The sequence below is a fragment of the Brassica napus genome, chromosome A7 (assembly GCF_020379485.1).
Source record: "Brassica napus cultivar Da-Ae chromosome A7, Da-Ae, whole genome shotgun sequence".
Lineage (NCBI taxonomy): Eukaryota > Viridiplantae > Streptophyta > Magnoliopsida > Brassicales > Brassicaceae > Brassica > Brassica napus.
In genome coordinates this window covers 4094839-4116867 of record NC_063440.1, presented here as the reverse complement: position 1 = coordinate 4116867, position 22029 = coordinate 4094839, and the positions used below count along the sequence as shown (strand labels likewise).

At 33.3% G+C, this 22029-nt stretch overlaps 3 protein-coding genes across 3 annotated transcripts; all 3 read left to right on the top strand.

Moving 5' to 3' along the window:
- The first annotated feature begins 5987 nt into the window (after positions 1 to 5987).
- Positions 5988 to 7724, top strand: LOC106358599 (3-ketoacyl-CoA synthase 8). Its single transcript, XM_013798429.3, has one exon. The coding sequence runs from the start codon at positions 6118 to 6120 to the stop codon at positions 7549 to 7551; it is 1434 nt and encodes a 477-aa protein (XP_013653883.2). The 5' UTR covers positions 5988 to 6117; the 3' UTR covers positions 7552 to 7724.
- A 6821-nt stretch (positions 7725 to 14545) lies between these two features.
- On the top strand, positions 14546 to 15623 carry LOC125576087. The gene is made up of 3 exons (XM_048735435.1): positions 14546 to 14583; positions 14679 to 15324; positions 15414 to 15623. The coding sequence occupies exons 1-3, from the start codon at positions 14546 to 14548 to the stop codon at positions 15621 to 15623; spliced, it is 894 nt and encodes a 297-aa protein (XP_048591392.1).
- Positions 15624 to 19670: 4047 nt separating this feature from the next.
- On the top strand, positions 19671 to 22013 carry LOC106358600 (triacylglycerol lipase 1-like). Its single transcript, XM_013798430.3, has 9 exons — positions 19671 to 19997; positions 20079 to 20189; positions 20268 to 20408; positions 20485 to 20595; positions 20685 to 20828; positions 20906 to 20946; positions 21034 to 21110; positions 21289 to 21384; positions 21503 to 22013. The coding sequence occupies exons 1-9, from the start codon at positions 19854 to 19856 to the stop codon at positions 21823 to 21825; spliced, it is 1188 nt and encodes a 395-aa protein (XP_013653884.2). The 5' UTR covers positions 19671 to 19853; the 3' UTR covers positions 21826 to 22013.
- The last annotated feature ends 16 nt before the right edge of the window (positions 22014 to 22029 follow it).

Genomic DNA, 22029 nt, shown 5'->3' with positions numbered 1-22029 from the left:
TGAAAACAGTTCAATTTTGTTATAATTTAATTTATATCACTTAAAACTGTTTATAATTACATGATTTTAATTTTTCGCTTATCAAAATATTTTTTATAAAATTTATAAATTATTTTTAAGATTAGCTACACCATAAGACTTACTTTGAAGTCGTCAAGACGACTTCCAATATCTCAGACGACTCACTGGGGCTATATTCGTAAAAATAGCTTTTGTTTTTTTGTTTGGTCACAAGGGCTGGACTGTAATTTCACAAGGCTTTTAGGTTAGTTTTGAATTTGATTCAAGTTTGGGTATAGGTTTGGGGTTAAAATCAAGTTGTGAGTTAGTTTTGGCAAAACCCCAAAATTTTGATTCTAAACTTTCTAAGGTTCATAAAGTCATTCAAGCTCATGATTCTTGGTCATTAACAAGTGGGTCACTTTGGTGGTGAAATTTTGTGTGGTTGGAGAAGTTAAACAAGTTATCTCACTGGTTGAAAATATGAAATCATTTTTTTTCCAGATTTGACTATTAGAAGATTTCTGTGTAAGTCGTTTCATGTTACTTTTGCAAAATAAAAAATAAAACTTAAATATTTAATTTTATTCGGACGACTTCCCTGCAAGTCTTTCGATAGACGACTTACACGAAAGTCTTCCAGAATTTTATTCCGAGATTCTGGTCATTCTGGTCAAACCTTGATTAATACAGAAGACTTCCGTGTAAGTCATTTGCCGAAATACTTACATGGAAGGGGTCCGGATAAAATAAAATATTTAAGTTTTATATTTCAGTTGCAAAAGTAATCCGAAAGGACTTACATAGAAGTCGTCTAAGAAAAGTTAAATATTTAAGTTTTTTTTTTCTGTGGATGACTTCTCTGTAAGTCGTCTAGGAAAAGTCAAATTTCTGACACAATCTGGTCAAATGCCAAACAAACATGTTTATCTAAGACGACTTACTAAGAAATCTTCTCTGGTATTTTTGAGATTTTTTGAAAACAAAAGTAAGCCAATATTTACAAAAAAAAAGACTTCCAAAGAAGTATGATGTAGAGTAGACTTCTCTGGAAGTCTTCCTTTATAAATTTTCAATTGCAAAAATGATCTTATTGTCAACTTCCTATAAATCTGTCAGAAGACTTCCATAGAAGTCGTCTACGTCAACGTTTGATAAACTTTCATTTTTCTCAAAGACTTTTTAACATTTTTTTTATTAATTCATGTATATTGGTCAACATTGGAATTCTTGAATGAAATTCATAACTTATTTGGTGATGATTATGAAATTACAACATTCATGCTTATTAATGTTTTTAGCTAATGAGAGAAGTCTTCTACGTTAATTTTTGTAAAACTTGTATATTTAAGATATATATTTGTAACTTTCAAAAGTGTTAAGTAACTTCAAGAATATCAAATCATATGGTTTAATGTGTCTTTTTAAATCATAAGATATACCCATCATAACCTCTATTTTTTCTTATAAAACCTATAGTAGAAAGATAAGTTTTGTTCCAATGTATATCTCAATAGTCGAATTATTTATTTTCATAAAATATAAGGAAAACTATTCTTATATATATATATATATATATTTTTTTAGAAGCAAAATTTTGTTTTTTTTTTATATTTACTAAAAAATAGATAAGCCTTAAAATAGAGGAATGCATTGTAACAAAATCTACATCTATAATATAGTTCACTATTTTAGAAAACATATAGAGTTATGTTTGATAAAAAAATATATTAGAGTTATGTTGGTGATGATTTTATGCTACCGTGATTCATATAACTTTTTAATCTATTGTATAACCCCTCTGTTTTAGTGATGTATATTTCAGAAGGGTACCCATTTTAAAAAGGAATAAAATTCAAAATATATGATGCTTCTATTTATAAGTATATTATCGTTCTTTTTCTTAATTTATTTCTTAATAATTCAATTTTTTTAAATTGAAAACTATAATACTAATTAAACACAAAAATAAAATAGAGTATAATTGCAAATAATTTCTTAATGTTTAAAAACCTAAAACATTTAACAACTAGTAACAAAGAATATATTGTATCACTCAGCTAGTTTGTGACATTTAGCTAAAACAATATATTAGTATTTTAGGGTGTCGTGCAATACTGTTTAAATAAAAATAAATATAAAATAACGTTTTCTGTAATATTAACTAAACCTAAAAACTTTGTTAAGATTTTTTCCTGTAATTTTGGAATCAAACAAATCCTAGAAATATATTAAGGGCCTGACTGGTTTAACCGCAGCGGTTGCGGTTGCGGTTGCGGGAGTTTGCGGATGCGGGTGGTTGCGGTTTCTAGCGGTTTTAAGAGATTTGTACGACTAGTAGCGGGAAAACCAGTCATGCCCTAAGAATATATATCTTATTTTAGTCATGACTTCTTTCCATGTGTGATTTTTTTTAGTTTGGACCATCCTTAGAAAATATCATATTTTACTTAAGTTCATTATTATATCTTTTAATATATTTATTTTTTTTATTTGAAATACAAATGAATATATTTAAAATGTTCTAAAAAAATCTTTTTAAAATCTTCTTAGAATCTTTTTAAATTTACTTTCAAAAATTAGTTAGTTTTAATTTAAATTATCATAAAATATAACTAAAAATGAAATTGAATATAGTTTTCCTTTATAAACGAAAATTTAAATAAAATGAAATTAATTAATTTCAAAAATACATTTACAAATAAATTTTAAAGATTTTGTTAGAAATAAATATTTATTTTTATTTTAATTTTTTTCAAATTTGTTTTCTAATAAAATAAAAATCATGATTTTTTTATGAGTGATATTTTTATTTGGACCATCATTTAAATTTTATATTAAATGTATATCACTAATGCTAATATACATAATATTTTTAGTTACTTTAATCATAATATCTTTTAATTTAAAAAAAACAAATTCTAACAAATCTCTTGAAAAAGATTATAATAAGATCTTAATTGTCATAAATTGAATATAAATATTTTCAACTAATTTCGTAATTAGTAATGAAATGTTACTAAAAGAATATAATTATATCCTATTTTATCAATTTTATAATAATATCTATCATTTTAAAATAAAAATATTATATTGAAAAAAATATGATAAAATTATTTTAAATTGATAAGTTAACATTTTTTTCTCTATAAATATAAAATATTTATGCTAAAAATATAATATGTTGGTAGAACGGGTTAATATTTGTAAACCATATAATACATGTATAAAAATTTAACTTATCTTAAACTTTTTAATATACAGTAATTTATTAAATAAAATTAATAAACATTAAAAAATTACTAAAAAAATCTAGCGATTTGAATTACGGATCATGATTATTATAAATTAAATACAAAATTGTTTTCATATATGTTGTTTCATGCATTAAAAATTTTACTTTAGTAATCAAACGCAAATTAAATAAGACAATATATAATAAGCAACATATATATGTGATGATTTTAATTTATAGCATGAAAACTATAAAATTATTATATTTGGTATAATTATACAAACATTTAAATATGTGAGTAACATTAAAAATATATAATAATTATGTAAAATAAATATCTATATATATAAATATGAAAATATATACTCACACAACCGTGCGGGTGGAAATCTAGTTAGTTTTAAAAGGTAATAAATTATATGATACTAAAAAGTTAACGATTTTAATTGTTTTAGCGTAACAACATTTAGAATATTCTGTATATATAAAAAAAATATAAACCACATGAAAGACCTATGAAACTGATCAAATATTTTCAAAAATCTTGCAATCATGTTTATATAGAATTATTTAAAATAATTGACAAACACTTTAAAAATTGGATTTTAACAACTGAACAATGTATAAATTCAAAAAATAATTTCTGTAACCACTAAAATGCACTTATATGTTTCCACATAAATCAACTTCTAATAAAGATCGTTATCTTATAGTTTCACTTCACTGCATAAGTAATAAAATCAGATATAACCGATCACTACATTAGTAACATAAGCCCAAACAACCTAATATCTAATCAAATGGTTTAACATTCACAATAATTTGTTTGTCGGTTTTCTAAATCAGAAAATAAAGAAACATAAACGCCGGTTAAAATCTAGTTAATATATTAATCTATAGAATAAAACAAAATAAATTATGAAAGTTTTATATGTAAATTAAGATTAAACTGATATGATGCTGTTACTCCTAATGAAAATCTAAAAGTATAAATATTTCTAAATGAAAATTTCTCAAGTCACATGTGAGCTTAAAGATAATTCTATATAATGTTTCTTTTTTTAATCAAAATTTATATGTTGTTTCTAAATTAATAAAATAGATAGTTAATTAATATTCCTTCTTTCATATGATCTAAGATATATAAAATGTTTTTGGTTTATTTTAAAATATGTATATTTTATATTTATCTAATACGCTATAACTATTAACATTTAATTACATTTTTATTATTGGTGAAATTTTTAGTTAATACTAAATGTTTTTTGTATATAAAAGGTAAAAACATTTATGGTTTTCTTTTCTCCTATCATTAGCCTTAGGTTCTTATTAAATGAAACTAAAAGATCATATTTAGTGAAAGTCTCTTAAGTTAATGGTTAAAATTTGGATTACAGGTATATCTTTAAATAATTTTTATTATATTTTCTAGGTTTTTCATTTTTAATTTATACATATATAATATTGATGTTAAAAACACATCAAACTCATATATTTTACAAAAAGACTTAAAAATGCTAACTTTGAAAATATAAGTTACTAATGTTTAGATAATATTATAAAATTTTGACTTTTTTTTTTTTTTAGATTTTTTATGGTAAAACGCCTCAATTATGTTTACTTAATATAGAAACTCCAACTAAATATTTACCGATAGTAATGGTAACTATAATCTGTTAGGGTTTAATTCATTAAATAAAGGTAGTTTAAGAGTTTTTTGGTTAAATACTTAGTTTAATGGTTTTTACCCAAAACAAACTTAGTTAAGTGATTATCGCGTTAAAAATCCTTAAAAGTTTAAAGTCTTATATATTATGCATGAGTTTGATTCTAAGCACTGAATGGATTTTATTATTGTGAACACATACAACGAATTTAGTTGTACACTAAATGTAAGTTTAATTCTTCAAAGGGAAATACACATGTCTTCGATTTGTTAATTTGTAGCTTTGAAAAGGAAAAAAATTAATTCAGTTCCTATACTTCTTACATGAGAAAAAAACGAGCCTCCACAATAACCGAGTTGAAGAACTTACAACAGTTACATCCTAAATCAAAATTAAAAGCTAAACCCCAAGATTGTGTGAATATAATATGTACTGGATGGTTGGCTTTATTTATTCTTCCACCCCACATTTAAGTTTTACTATTTTATTCTCATCCAAGTTGAAAAGGCCACGTTACCTTGTAACGGCATGTTTATGAATTCTGAACATATAATTGGAAATAAAGGACAGTAGATAAAAGAAGTAGTTGCTTCTTTCTTCACTCCTATTTATTACACATGAATGTGGGTAGTTACTCCATAAATAAAGCATTATCTATACATCACTGTTTCTTTGGCAAAAATTTAAAGAAACGCGACAAATAATAGGTGCGGGATTTGATTTATTTGATACTGTACTGAGTTAATTTTAGCTATTCATAGAACCATATATATAGTATAGATGTATATAACAATGATGATTGCCAACGTTGATCTGTCCTTCAAAAGAATAATATTTGGAGAAAAACAAAGCAATTAATTTCTCTTGAGAGCAATGCTCGAAGCAAAAGAAATTTATATATACTTAAGTGTTTATATTTAAGTTTCAAATCTAACGGGTGTTTAATTATCTTAATTATATATATATATTCTTTTCTAGCCGAACTAGTGTGCAGGTGTGTAGAACAACATTAAAAATAAATATAAAATCTTGCCTCATTATGCAAGAAGAGCAAGTAAAATTAATTTGTTTGGTTATCGCTTGCTCAATTCACGGTCCATTTTCTATATATGTAAACCGAGCCATCTCGAAACGAAAGGCCACAACACAGCTTACTAAGAGCAAACACAACAAACTTTTTCTACTCTTCTTTCCACTGTTTAGGGAAAAACTCCAATGAAGAATTTAAAGATGTTTTTCTTCAAGATCTTGTTCATCTCATTAATGGTAGCATTATCCATGAAAGGATCTGGGATCAACTTAGAAGATCTACAAAACTTTTTTCACCATAACCTAGAAACCATAACCCTTCTTTCATTTCCTCTGCTTTTCCTGTTGACCATCTACATGTTAAGCCGACCCAAACCCGTTTACCTCGTCGACTTCTCCTGCTACCTCCCACCGTCCCATCTCAAGGTCAGTGTCAAAACACTGATGGAACATGCGAGACGTGCAAGAGAAGCAGGCGTGTGTTGGAAGAACAAAGAGAACGACTATTTGATTGAGTTTCAGCAGAAGATTCTTGAACGTTCCGGTCTCGGTCAAGAAACATGTATCCCCGAGGGTCTCCAATGCTTCCCGCTTCAGCAGGATATGGCGGCTTCACGTAAAGAGACGGCGGAAGTCATATTCGGAGCGCTTGACAATCTCTTCCGCAACACCGGTGTAAAGCCTGGCGAGATCGGTATCTTGGTGGTGAATTCTAGCACATTTAATCCAACTCCATCACTTGCTTCCATGATTGTTAACAAATACAAACTCAGAGACAACATCAAGAGTCTAAATCTTGGAGGAATGGGTTGCAGTGCTGGAGTCATAGCCATTGATGTTGCAAAGGGATTATTACAAGTTCATAGGAACACTTACGCCATCGTAGTAAGCACAGAGAACATCACTCAGAACTTGTATCTGGGGAAAAACAAATCAATGCTAGTCACCAACTGTTTGTTCCGGGTCGGTGGAGCCGCTATTCTGCTCTCTAACAGATCTAGAGACCGGTCACGCGCAAAGTACGAGCTTCTTCATACCGTAAGGATCCATACCGGATCTGATGATAGGTCCTTTGAGTGTGCAACACAGGAAGAAGATGAAGATGGTATAATCGGAGTTACCTTGACAAAGAATCTACCAATGGTGGCTGCAAGGACTCTTAAGATCAATATCGCCACTTTGGGTCCTCTGGTTCTTCCAATGAAAGAGAAGCTAGCTTTCTTTGTGACATTCCTCAAGAAGAAGTATTTTAGGCCGGAGTTGAAAAACTATACACCGGACTTCAAACTCGCCTTTGAGCATTTCTGTATCCACGCTGGTGGAAGAGCTCTAATAGATGAGCTTGAGAAGAATCTTAAGCTGTCTCCATTACACGTTGAGGCGTCTAGAATGACACTTCACAGGTTTGGTAATACTTCTTCGAGCTCGATTTGGTATGAGTTGGCTTATACAGAAGCTAAAGGAAGGATGAAGGAAGGCGACAGGATTTGGCAAATTGCTTTGGGATCAGGTTTTAAGTGTAACAGCTCTGTTTGGGTGGCTCTACGAAACGTTAAGCCTTCGGTTCACAATCCGTGGGAAGATTGTATGGACAGATATCCGGTTGAGATTGATATTTAATTTTGTGGTTTAGGCCATGTTGGCTATTTATCGAACTATCTATCTTTGTTTGGTTTGTGGACCATTTCTTACGTTTGTTCTTCAGAGAGTTTCGCATCGTATGTTTATTCATGTCTCATGGTTGTTTTTGTATGGTACTTGTTCAAGTAAGAATTGATGGATGTTATAGAATATTCTTTACCTAAAAGTCTTACAAAACATTCATAACTAAGTTTGGTTTCGTCATAGATGGACACCAATTTCGCTAGAGTCAATATGTAGCCAAGTCGGAGAAGCCGCACAGAGGTACGAAAATTGCAGTGTCTGAGTTTTTTTCTTACCAATGGCTACGGTAATGTGCGTTTTTCCATCTGTCATCTGCATACGAATTAATAATCCATTTTGATGATTTATCCAAATGATCTATCTGGATGTATTTTGAAATGGTTGGTTTTTCCATCATGATAGTTTATCTCTGTTGTTTGTAACCACAAATTCGTACACCATAAAATATGTGAACTTATTATTTTCACATTTGGAACTAAAAAAGCACATAGGAAATCGAACATAGATGTTACTACTTCCATTTCGTTTTATATGTCGTTTTAGGTTCTTTCATACATATTAAGAAAATTATTAAATTTTTTATTATATCATTAATTAATATACTGTTTATTTATTTTAATTAATTAATGAACTGAAAGATGAAGTGAAAGAATTATCAAACATTTGCATTGAAAATAAAAATTGACAATTATAATGAAATAGATTCTAAATTATACAAGACATTTAAAATGAAACGGAGAGAATATTATTTTTTGGGTAAGCATGTTAAAAACGGTGATAATTGTTCTTTATGTGAAGTAATTATTTCCACACATTTTACACCAAAGAACGATGATAATAGTTCTACCCAAAATTTACGTTCAGTTTCCAATTAATTTCAAACTTTATATGAGCTGCTCTCTTTGCCTTCAGTTTGTTCTAAACACTTTAACGGTGACAACTGATAAGTAGTTGATATCAGCATATCAGTCCGTTATCAAAATTTACATTCAATTTCTAGTTAATTTTTAACACTTGAACAATATAATTGGTTGATGATCTAGGAGTTATTCGTATTAAACTTTTTGTCTAATTTTCAATTAACTAGGGGCGTAGCTCCGTGCAAGCGCAGAGTCGTGGGCGTTGTTGTTGCACTATCTAAATATGTGGAGGTGATGATGTGCTTGTGATGTTGCTTTTTTTGTTGCGTCATTGATTCTCTAAGATTTGTATTGTAATAGAATTGAAATGGGGTGATGAACTGTGCTACTTTTTGTGATTGGTGTTTTGCATTTGTTGTGTAAGCAGAGTAGTTTACATGGTTGGGTTTATTTGATGTATTTATATTTAAACAATGTTCATACTTCCAAATTTGGTAGATATTCATGTTATATCCTTTATAATATGTAATTGGCCGTAAGTTGTGTAAAAATTGCATACATTAAGTGTAAGTGGTTATTGGGCCATAACTGGCCAAAAATGTAGCGAAGTTTTTTTCCAGAAAGATAAAATCGAATGGCTCGTATTTTATCAGGCTAGGAACATTGAATTAGTTGTTTGTCAATTCCATAAACGAAAATTTCACGAACTCTGTTAGGATCGGTGGCTCTGAATCTCGAACTCTTTCAGCTCACAAGATCAATCACTCAACTCAAAACAGAATACAAAGATGACACAGGAGAGTTATACGAGTTCGGGCCCTCAAGAATGAGTAACAACCCTACGTCTCGGTGCTGATAGAATCACAGCACAATCACTATCTTTCTCACGTACAAGGAACTCTTTTGAATCTGATAATCCCTCTCTTGCTCACTTAGAACAATAGCTCACAAGAGAGAGGGGATAAACCACATATGCTCTATTTATATGATAGAGTCTATTACACATACTAAGCCGGTATAAACATAACCGTAAACCATGAGCTAACCGTCTTGAACCGAAGAACCATCCTCTTTAATCTTGACAAACCCAATTGACATAACCAGTCGCGGTTTAAGTAAACCAGAGTTGATTATCATCACCAAAGCACTACAAACCCCACCTTGATGACATCACTCTGCTTTAGCTCCTTAGTATGGCAAACATATGCATTCCCACCGCCCAAAGGCTTCACCTTAGTGACTCGCTACGCCAAGAAGACTTAACGCCTTCTCAAGCTTCTCAACCGGAAGAACCTTTGTCAACATATCAGCAGGGTTCTTCAGCGTAGCTATCTTGAGCACTTTTACATCACCTTTTGCGATTATATCTCTGATGAAGTGGAGTTTCCGGCTTATGTGTTTCGTCCTCTCATGATGAACATTATTCTTCGCCAGACACAGAGCACTCTGTGAATCACACCACACTTTTACACTCTCTTGTTCATAACCAAATTCCTCTATCAAGCCTTTTAGCCAGATACCTTCTTTTACCGCCTCAACCAACGCCATGTATTCAGCTTCGGTCGTTGAAAGCGCTACTACACCCTGTAGTCCTGACTTCCAGCATATAGCATTTCCTCCTGCTGTGAACACATAGCCGGAAATAGATCTCCTTCTGTCTAAGTCTGACGAGAAATCTGAATCACAGTAGCTTTCTACTATAAACTCCTTCTTCCTTCTGAACACAAGCTTCACGTTTTGAGTTCCTTTCAAATATCTCAAAACCCATTTCACAGCAGACCAATGAGTAAAGCTTGGATTACTCATAAAACGACTTATCAGTCCTACTGCATAAGCCAAATCACACCTGGTACCTGTCATTGCGTACATAATGCTCCCAATGGCATTCGCATACGGAACATCATCACCAACCGCTTCCTGTCCATCATCGTCTTTTATTGATGATACCTTAAACTGTGCTCCAATAGGTGTGGTCACTGCCTTTGCTTCATCCATATTAAACACTTGAAGAATCTTCTTGATATATCCAGACTGAGACAGTGTTAGTACCCCACCTTCACGATCTCTTTCGATATCCATACCAAGAATTCTTCTGGCGGGACCAAGATCTTTCATCTCAAACCTTCCTGCCAACGACTTCTTTACTCGCTTAATTTCCTCAATATCTCTTGAAGCTAGTAGCATATCGTCTACATACAGGAGCAAGTAAATCTTAACCCCTGTCTTTATCTGTTTAATGTATACGCAGTGATCATACTCACTTCTCTGAAAACCCTGACTCACAACAAATTCATCAAAGCACTTATTCCATTGCCTGGGCGCTTGCTTAAGACCGTAAAGCACTTTTTCAAGTCTGCAAACAAACTCTTCTTTGCCTTTGACTACATACCCTTCAGGCTGCTCCATATAGATCTCTTCTTCTATAACCCCGTGAAGAAATGCCGTCTTTACATCTAGTTGCTCTAACTCAAGGTCTTCATTTACTGTGATTGCAAGTAGTAACCTTATAGAGACGTGTTTCACTACCGGAGAGAACACCTCTTGATAGTCCATTCCCTCTCTTTGTGAGTAGCCCTTTGCTACTAACCTCGACTTATGGCGTGGTTTCTCCACTCCAGGAATCCCTGGTTTTAATCTGTAGACCCATTTGCACCCTATCACTTTCCGATCCTCGGGTCTCTTCACCAACCTCCAAGTTTTATTCTCTTCTAGAGACTTCATTTCATCATCCATACCTTCACCCCAGAGCTTTCTATCTTTGATTTTCATTGCTTCTTGAAAGTCTCTTGGTTCATCTAAACTCACTTCAACGGCAGCAATTAGAGCAAATGCCGCCAGGTCATAGTCACCAAGTCTAGATGGAGGATTAATAACTCTTCTAGGTCTGTCTCTAGCTATATTGTAGCTTCCATGTACTTCAGTTCGATCACCAGCATCGTTTTCCTCCTCACTATCTGACTCCACTCCTACATGTGAGTCTGTGAGAGCTTCACTCTTTGATGCTTTGTCACCCTCTTCATTTTTGTTTCCGATATCAGTTTCAAGTGTCACAGAGCTTGTCTTCTCCATATCTTTAAGAACTGACTCAGAAGATTTGCCCTTGCACTCATCTTTATACACTTTATCTTCAATGAAGATTACGTTCCTGCTGATCATACACTTCTTCTCATCTAGTAGCCAGATCTTATACCCTTTGACTCCAACTGGGTAACTCAGAAACGCTCCCTTGATTGCTCTTGGTTTGAGCTTTCCTTGATCCTTGTGAACGTATGCTATAGACCCGGATCTTCTCAAATGCATATAACCCGGCTTCTTTCCCAACCATAACTCCTCTGGAATGTTACTGTCTATAGCTGAAGAAGGACTTCTGTTTATCTGATATACTGCTGTGGAAACTGCCTCTGCCCAGAACTCTTCCTCAAAACCAGACTCATTTAAGAGACACCTCACCTTCTCCATTATTGTTCGGTTCATGCGCTCTGCCACACAGTTTTGTTGTGGTGTGTAGGCACATGTTCTGTGTCTCTCTATACCGTGTTGCCTGCAGAAGTTATCAAACTCAGTGTTACAAAACTCTAGGCCATTATCAGTTCTTAAGCACTTCACCTTCCTGCTTATCTGATTTTCAACTAGCCTCTTCCATTCGCAGAACTTCGTGTAGTCTTCACTCTTCACCGTGAGGAAAAACACCCACACTTTTCTTGTGTAGTCATCAATGATTGAGAGGAAATATTGTTTCCCTGATATACTTGGCGTGACGTTCTGAGAACCCCAAAGATCTGCGTGAACATACTTCAGAGCCTCACCGGAGTTGTGCTTCCCAATATGGAAGCTCAGTCTCTTGTGTTTTCCCATTACACAATTCTCACAGAAACTCAAGTCACCGATCTTCCTCTTGTCTAAGATCCCTTTCTTGGTTAGTATCTGCAGATTCTTTATACTCATGTGGCCTAGACGTCGATGCCATAGTTCGGTTTCATCTTGTTTTCCTTTCGACATCACATTGTTGCTTTCACCTGCAACAATTGTTTCTCCATCCAACAAGTATAGAGTTCCAGACAATGTTCCTTGTAATGCTAACTTGCCGTCTTTATAAAATCTAGTCTTCCCTCTACCACCGGCATGATCAAAGCCTAGTCTATCCAATGTTCCAGTAGAGATAAGATTCCTTTTTAGTTTAGGAACATATCTGACATTGTTTAGGACCTTCACTGTCCCTCCATATGCTTTGATTCTTATTGATCCGACTCCTTCCACTTCAACAGAGAAGTTGTCACCTAGCATTACATGTCCTGAAGCTGTATCTTCAAACGTCTCGAACCAGTCTCTTCTTGACTTCATGTGGTAAGAAAAACCAGAGTCTATGACCCACTTCTCTAAGTGCCACGAGTCTGAGACTGTCAATGCATCTATCACAACCGCTGCCTCTGCACTTTCATCTCCATCTAGTCTTTTCTTCCGTGCATAGCAGTCTGCTTTCTTGTGGCCTTCTTTCTTGCAGTACCAACACGTTATTCTTGATCCAGAACCAGACCTTGATCTGCCTTTCCATTTCTTGTTGCCAGACTCTCTCTTTTCAGGTCTTCCTCTTGCCACAAGAGCATCTCCACTCTTTGCTGACGCATTAAGTTCTTGCTTCTCTCCCAACTCTAACTCTTTGGACTTAGCAGCATTCATGACGCTTTCTATGGTCAGAGAGTCTCTCCCATACTTTAGCGTTTCTTTGAGAGTGTTGTACTGCCCCGGTAATGAGTTTAGCAGCAAAATCGCTTGAACTTCTTCAGTGACCTCCACGTTCAAGCTGCTTAATCCAGAGACGAGCTTCAAGAACTCATCTATGTTCTGATCCACTGATTTTGATTCCACCATCTTAAACGTGTAGAACTTGTGTTGTAAGTGGATTCGATTTGGAAGGGTCTTTTGATTGTATAACCTTTCAAGAGCCGTCCATATAGCAGCGGCTGTTATGCAATCATCAAGCTTCCGCAGAACATGATCTCCAAGATTCAAGATTAACATGTTCATCGCTTTTTCAGCTCGCTCAAGTCGTTTGACTTCATCTTCCTTCAACCTTTCTTGATACGCATCTGGATCTTCTTCCTTCTTGATTGGCTTCGGATCTGGGATCGATTCTTCAAGATCGTCTTTCAATCCCAAGATCGATAGGTGAGCTAACATCCGTTTCTTCCCCATCGAGAAATCGCCTTGCCCGTCAAAGATCGCCACTTTGACTTTCGCCATCGAGTCGCCCATCGAGCCGCCGAACCTGGCTCTGATACCAATCTGTTAGGATCGGTGGCTCTGAATCTCGAACTCTTTCAGCTCACAAGATCAATCACTCAACTCAAAACAGAATACAAAGATGACACAGGAGAGTTATACGAGTTCGGGCCCTCAAGAACGAGTAACAACCCTACGTCTCGGTGCTGATAGAATCACAGCACAATCACTATCTTTCTCACGTACAAGGAACTCTTTTGAATCTGATAATCCCTCTCTTGCTCACTTAGAACAATAGCTCACAAGAGAGAGGGGATAAACCACATATGCTCTATTTATATGATAGAGTCTATTACACATACTAAGCCGGTATAAACATAACCGTAAACCATGAGCTAACCGTCTTGAACCGAAGAACCATCCTCTTTAATCTTGACAAACCCAATTGACATAACCAGTCGCGGTTTAAGTAAACCAGAGTTGATTATCATCACCAAAGCACTACAAACTCTCTGGATCTTTGATTTTCATTTCCAATCAAACCTTTTTTTTTCCTTGTGATGTGATCTAGTTTTGCGGAGATTTAAATTTAAATTTGAACTTGGATGATGTTTCTATTTTCACGATGAAATTTCACACACGAACTAACTGGGGTGAGTTAACTCAGAGGAACATTCATCATTAGTCCTCTGGTATGCTTTTTTGGTTGTTCATCATGTTCGCTTTCTTTACTCATTTTGGTAATGCTTATTCTTATTGTTCTTGTATCCAATACTTAAGTAATTTCCAAGCTTCCAGCCAGGTCTGTTTTCTTGGGGCGCCTAAAAGCCAAATCCTTTGAGTTTAGTTAAAAAAAAAGTTTATCGAAAATGGTAGGTTCAAGGCTTGAACCATGTCTTCTTGCGCCGTTAGTGTTAGATTAAATAACTATACCCAATTATTATTTTTAAATTTATTTCTCTTTAACTATATAACATAATTGTATCCCAATTATTGCTGGAGCTTGGCCATAAGCTCAGCTCACCGTCGCGACACTTATTGCTGGAGCTACACGAGGAGTGGACAATACACGGTCAAATCGGAATATTGGGTGGCTCAAAATGTATTAAAGAGAGAGGAGGAAAAGCAGGTTGTGGAGCCAAGTATCACCGACCTTCAAGCCTATGTTTGGAAGTTGAAGACGCCTAAGAAGATATGTCATCTTATAGGGCAATTGTTAACTGGTCATGTGGCAGTTACAAGGAACCTTGCGAGACGGAATATGAGGTGCGATAACTACTGTCCAAGATGTGGAGAACTAGAGGAATCTGTAACACACGCGATTTTTGAATGCCCTCCTGCTCTACAAGTTTGGTCTCTTTCATCAACTCCAACGGGCCCGGGGATATTCCGAGTACCAAGTGTCTATACAAATATGGACTTTCTATTTTGGAGAAAAAACGCTATCATCGAGCCAGACCAGGACAGAGATCCTTACCCCTGGTTGATTTGGTACATTTGGAAGGCTAGGAATAAGAAACTCTTCAGTGGGATAGATAGAGATCCGTTGGAGCTGGTCCGACATGCAGAAAGCGAATGTCAAGCATGGTTTGAGGCGAATAAGGTCGTACAACCAATCATACAAGACATCAATGTTGAGGAATCTCAAGTCATAAACTTGGGTAATATTTGTTTGTTAGATGGATCCTGGACGGCTGACGCTCATTTCAGTGGATTCGGATGGGTGTGGATGGACAGTGGTGGGAACACCCAACTTATGGGGGTAAGGAATCTCACGCGGCGCGAGTCACCCCTGCATACAGAATTGGAAGCACTGCGGTGGGCAATGGAGAACATGCTCCAACATTCGACATGCCAGAGCTTTGGAACGGACTGCAAGGAGATGATTGCAATGTTAAAAGAGCCCCAGGTTTGGCCAAGCTTTGCGACGGAGCTGGAAAGGATTGAGACGCTTCAGATTTGCTTTCCGGAGTTCAACATCACTTATGTTCCACGAGCGCAAAATCAGTTCTCAGATTTTTTAGCCAAGACTGCTAGATCCTTCCATAGGGAGTTATATTTTATTAGTTGTTCTATCCCGGTCTGGTTACCCAGACCACCTCAAGCTTGAGTAATAGAATGACCTTTTGACGTCAAAAAAAAAACTATATAACATAATTTGGTGCCTAAATCTTTTGATTTGTCAGCTTTAGCATAGAGACAACTTGCTATATTTGTTTTGACAAAGTTAATCAAGAAAAGTAAATCCTTTTTACTAGCTTATGAGACATGAGAAGAAGAGATAAACAAACATGTAAACAATCCATGTTTTATTAAAATTAAAAAAATATTTGGTTTAATTGTTTAAACAGTTTTAGTTAAAAGTAAACCGATTAAAACCATAGAGATGTTAAGTATAGAACTACTGATTTACGGAGATATACATTTGTAACTTTTAATTCAAGGATAAATAAGCTTACGGTTTTCAGTACAAAAATATTTACCAAGAGTTCCTAATTCAATGGAGAAGCTATATACTAGCACTTATCGCAGAGAAATAGCACACGTCAAACCAAAGTTGTTTGAGGGGGGTTACACTCCCCTGTCAAAGCCTAATAGATATTGATTTCGGTCCAAAATTAGAGACAAAAAGACACCTCGGTCCATGGTAATTCGGCCCAAAATACCTTCGGCTTTTCTGTTCGATCGAACTAAGTCAAGGACCGAAAAGCATTTTGGGACACCAAGTATAAAGAGGTGACGAGGAGCACAAAATAGAGGCATCCTAAATCAAGCACACAACACTAAAACGACTAGAATTAGGAATTATCATTCCGGTCATCTGTTTCGACTAAAGTATTGGCCTTGTCTTTCTGTTTTCAGACCTAAACTCTTGTAACTCGTACTCGAATAAAACGTCTTTTTGACAGGGGTGAGCACTTTACCCGATATCCGAAGTGGTACCCGAATCCGATCCGAAAAATCCGAACCGAAATCCGAACCGAAGTAGCAAAATACCCGAACGGGTATTGAATAAGGAGAGATTGGATACTCGAATCCGAACGGATAATACCCGAACCCGAATGGATATCCGAAGATAACCGAACATATGTATAATTAACCTTATATTTCTAGTTTACATCTCTTATTTTATATAAAATATTTATATTGATACAACACATACTTTAAGTTCATGATATAAATACAATTACAGAAAAAATGATTTGCTACTCACTTAAAATTCATGTCAAGTTTTTTATTTCAAAAATTAACAAAAAGTTACATCCAAAATTTTTTAAAAATAATTAAATTAATGCATTTTTAGTTTTAAAATGTTATGTCCATATCTATTAACCATTCAATCTATTAAAAATAAAAAATTAGTTAACTGAAAGTTACATTTTTAAATACAAGAAACTTGAGAAATAATTTTTTTTTTTTCAAAATCTAAATATCCGAACCCGATCCGAAATAACCGAATCCGAACTAAAAATACCCGAACGCGACCCGAAGTACAAAAAAAACCCGAACGGATTTTACACCTCTATACCGAAATATCCAAAAATCTGAAATACCTTACCCGAACCCGAATGGGTACCCGAACATCGACCTCGTACTTTTTGAACACCCACGAAATTTACTCTTATCTTAAATAATCGTTTAACAAAACTTAGGTTAAATAAAAGTCGTCGAATAAAAGTTATCCCTTATATATTAATTGAGGAACATTTGAAAAGATGTAACCTCAATTTTGTATTAATTAAAAGAGGCTCCAATGCATAGGTGGCACTCAATTAGGTAGTCAATTACATTCAATTGAAAAATAAGTAGGTCCACATTCGATTTTTATATGTTGTTAGATACATAAGTTGGTCAAACTATATGATATAATGATATGATATGATATTTTCTTTCCTTAAATAAAACCTACGGAATTACCATAAATGACTAATATATATATGACAATTAATGAGTTTAATAATAAAGATTTGATAACAATGTATATCTCCTCCATCATTTTTTGTTTAATTTTATATTATTAAAATAAATTAAACAATCAAATTAGCTATAAAAATAAAATTTAGATTTTTTCGTATATGTCATATTTTGAATTTTTAAAAACGACAATAAATGACTAAAACTATTAAAATTATTATGTTAAAAATTAATGATCAATGGTTTAACATTTTTATTATAAGAAGATACACATGATTTTAAAACCATATGAGTAAAAAATATCATTTAATAATAAAATAAATATACACTATATACCATAAGATTACATAAATATTTTAATATTAAAACTTTCAATGAATTTTCAAGAACATTTATAAATTATAAACTTATTAAAGATTTCAGATTGAAAATTTTGTTATCGATGATTTAAATATTTTGTTATAAAACGATATGAACGATCATAGAACCGTATGATTATAAATTCTTATTTAATAAATAACTATACAAAATATACTATTCCTAGAAAAATAGGTTGGTCCATCTTAACTTATATTACACTTTTTATTAAACTAACTACCGAATTGATAAATAACGTACCAAAAATTGTTTTGCACTTTCCTTAAATAAAAGCTACGATACCTAATATGATTAACGTATATGTGAAAATTAATTATAATGAATAATAAATATTTGATAACAATTTTTGTATCTTAGTTCTTTTTTTAATTTTATATTATTAAAATATATTTAAAAATCACATTAAATATATAATAAAAAATTTATAATTTTTCTTATATGTTATATTTTGAATTTTTCAAAACGTCTATAAATTATTAGAATTTTGAAGATCCCCACTCAGAAAATTTTGTGATCAATAGATTATTTTTTTTGTCATAATAAGTTACAAATGATCATAAAATTGTATTAATATGAACTTTTATTTAATATTATAAGAAGATACACATTATTTTAAAACCATATGAGTAAAAAATATCATTTAATAATAAAACATATATATTTATATATATATATATATATTATACTATATACCATAAGATTACATAAATATTTTAATATTAAAACTTTCAATGAATTTTCAAAAACATTTATAAATTATAAACTTATTAAAGATTTCACATTGAAAATTTTGTTATCGATGATTTAAATATTCAGTTATAAAATGATATGAATGATCATAGAACTGTATGATTATAAATTCTCATTTAATAAATGACTATATAAAATATACTATTCTTAGAAAAATAGGTTGGTCCATCTTGACTTATATTATATTTTTTATTAAACTAACTATCGAATTGATAAATAATCTACCAAAATTGTTTTTGCACTTTCCTTAATTAGAAGCTACGAAATTACCTAATATGATTAACGTATATATGAAAATTAATTATTATGAATAATAAATATTTGATAACAATTTTGGTATCTTAGTTCTTTTTTTTAATTTTATATTATTGAAAGATATTAAAAAATCACATTAAATATATAATAAAAACATTTATATTTTTTCTTATATGTTATATTTGAATTTTTCAAAACGTCTATATATTATTAGAAATTTGAATATTCCCACTCTGAAAATTTTGTGATCAATAGATTTTTTTTTTTTTATAATAAGTTAAAAATGATCATAAGATATAACGCATATGAATTTTTATTTAATAAATATTCAAACTAAATAATATATATATATATATATATATATATATATATATAAACACTAATGATTTAAAGCAACAAGATTGGCTGATCAATTTAGTCGTCTAGTTGAAATCTTTCAAAAGTATGTGAAAGACTAAAGTCAAAGTAAATATGGATTTAGAATAGTAGTTATATTTTACTAACCAAATACCAAAAAAAACCGAACCGAAACCAACCCGATATCCGGATTGAACACCCGTAATCTAAATGAAGCCAAACTATTGTTTCATTCTCCAAAATATAACAAAAATAATAACTTAATCCCGCGCAAGGCGCGGATCTTATCCTAGTAAAATAATATTTTCTTGTCATTGTCAGTTAAGCTTTTTTTTTTTTGTTTGTCACAGATTGTCAGTTAAGCTAAAATTATCATAAAAATGAAATCCAAGCGAAGTGAAGATAAGATTCACAGTCGTTGAACCAAACAGAAACGAAGGTCTCACTCTCGTTTATAAACGAAGAGGGTAAGGTTGTAATCTTACGTTTTAGGATAAGAACAGCCCGTCGTCTCCGGCGACGATGAAGTGGTTACTTGTCGCCGTGTTGACCGCTTTTACGATTTCTTCCGCCGTGACACAATCTCATATCCTCCTTGGATCTCCGGTCAACTCTCTCTGCGCTGACCTCATTCATCCGGCCGGTTACTCCTGCACGGAACACACTGTAATCTCATCGCTTTCCAGTCTCAAATCAAGATTCCTGTTTGGATTGTACCATTCACATCTCTCATATTCTTGTTTTTAGATTCAAACGAAAGATGGGTACATACTAGCTCTTCAACGCGTGGCTTCTCCTGCTCAGAATCTAACACTTCAGTATGGTCCGCCTGTTCTGCTTCAGCACGGTCTATTTATGGTATCCTTGCTTGCTTGGTCGCAAATTCAACTTAAAACAAGGACAAAACTGCTTAAATGTCTTGTCTTTTTGTGGCAGGCTGGAGACGTGTGGTTCTTGGATTCCCCTAAAGAGTCATTAGGCTTCATTCTTGCAGACCATGGGTTCGATGTTTGGGTAGGTAACGTTCGTGGTACGCGCTATAGTTATGGGCATGTAACTTTCTCTGAAACTGATAAGGTATGTCAAGATATGAATGTGTGTTTGCTCCTCTCTATAGTATTTGAATGTGATGTTATACTTTTTCTACATACAGGAATTTTGGGATTGGAGTTGGCAAGATTTGGCTATGTATGACTTGGCAGAAATGGTTCAGTATATGTATTCACTTGCAAACTCCAAAATCTTCCTTGTTGGACATTCTCAGGTCATTGTTCTTCTTGAACTGAATAAGGGGTCGGTCAGGTCCCCTCTTGCGGATTAGTAAACTAAACTTTTTTCAGTTTCTTTCGACAGGGGACTATCATGTCTTTTGCTGCTCTTACTCAGCCACGTGTTGCGGAAATGGTTGAAGCAGCCGCGTTGCTTTGTCCAATATCGTATTTGGATCATGTCACAGCTCCACTTGTAGAAAGAATGGTTTTTATGCATCTCGATCAGGTATTCTTGGCTCTTGAATATTATAGAAAGCGATTCCAGAGAATCGAGTTAACAACATTGGTCGGTTCTCTTTCTAGATGGTGGTTGCTCTTGGCCTGCATCAAATAAACTTTCGAAGGTCGTGACTCGTGTCTCATCTAGCTTTTGTGTGTGTTGGTATATAGTGTGACTTTTCTTTACTAACACTTGTATTCTGTGATCTCAGTGAGACTTTAGTTAAACTTGTTGACTCGTTATGCGAAGGGCATATGGATTGCACTGATTTCCTCTCGTCCATAACAGGTTTTCCCCTTCTCTTCCTGTAATATCTTTTTTAATATTCGTTCCATAACTATGTTTGTTAGAGGAAAAAACAGATTAAAAAATGTAAAATAGTGGAAAGTGTTTGATAATGTATGTATGTGTATGAATTCATGCGCCTTTCTAATCTAGCTTTTGAACTGATGTTAACGAATGGCAGGGAAGAATTGTTGTTTCAATGACTCGAGGATAGAATACTATTTAGATTACGAGCCTCACCCATCATCTGTGAAGAACTTGCGACATCTTTTCCAAAGTGAGATCTCTACTCATTTGATTCTCGAGTCATTTTTCATAGTTTTTATTCAATGGCCTTGGCTTTTACTTATCCACGCTTGACACTCCCTTTTGGTTTTGATTCTAATGCATTCAAGTGATTCGGAAGGGGAGCTTTGCACAATATGATTACGGCTTTCTAAAAAACATATTGACTTATGGGACATCAAAACCTCCGGAATTCAAACTTAGCCTCATTCCGGCATCATTACCAATGTGGATGGGGTACGGTGGAAGTGATCTTTTAGCAGACGTGAAGGATGTGGAACGTACTCTCGCCGAGCTACCTTCGAGACCAGAGTTGCTATATCTTGAGAATTATGGTCACATTGATTTTGTGCTTAGTACAAGTGCCAAAGAAGATGTGTATAAGCACATGATTCAATTCTTCAGGGCGAGGAAAAAATCCAGTACTTGGTGAAACTACTAACTGCAAGGCTGGGCACATGTCATCTGGTATCTGTCTCCTAGTTGATAACGTGTGTGTATATATATATATGTCAAACTCAGTTGGCTTCCATAAAATTGAACTAGATAGACTAATCCTTGTGAATGACATTAAATGAGATACATAAATGAGATATAAACCCAATGTGACTATTGTTTTCATCGTTGACCAATCTGC

Bases quoted from the DNA above. Each gene is read 5' to 3' on its own strand.
- LOC106358599 (XM_013798429.3), top strand. From the start codon at position 6,118: ATGAAGAATTTAAAGATGTTTTTCTTCAAGATCTTGTTCATCTCATTA.
- LOC125576087 (XM_048735435.1), top strand. From the start codon at position 14,546: ATGGTAGGTTCAAGGCTTGAACCATGTCTTCTTGCGCC. The intron at 14,584-14,678 runs GTTAGTGTTAGA...TTATTGCTGGAG, and splicing joins GAACCATGTCTTCTTGCGCC to CTTGGCCATAAGCTCAGCTC. The intron at 15,325-15,413 runs GTCATAAACTTG...GTGGATGGACAG, and splicing joins TCAATGTTGAGGAATCTCAA to TGGTGGGAACACCCAACTTA.
- LOC106358600 (XM_013798430.3), top strand. From the start codon at position 19,854: ATGAAGTGGTTACTTGTCGCCGTGTTGACCGCTTTTACGATTTCTTCC. The intron at 20,409-20,484 runs GTATGTCAAGAT...TTCTACATACAG, and splicing joins CTTTCTCTGAAACTGATAAG to GAATTTTGGGATTGGAGTTG. The intron at 21,111-21,288 runs GTTTTCCCCTTC...AACGAATGGCAG, and splicing joins TTTCCTCTCGTCCATAACAG to GGAAGAATTGTTGTTTCAAT.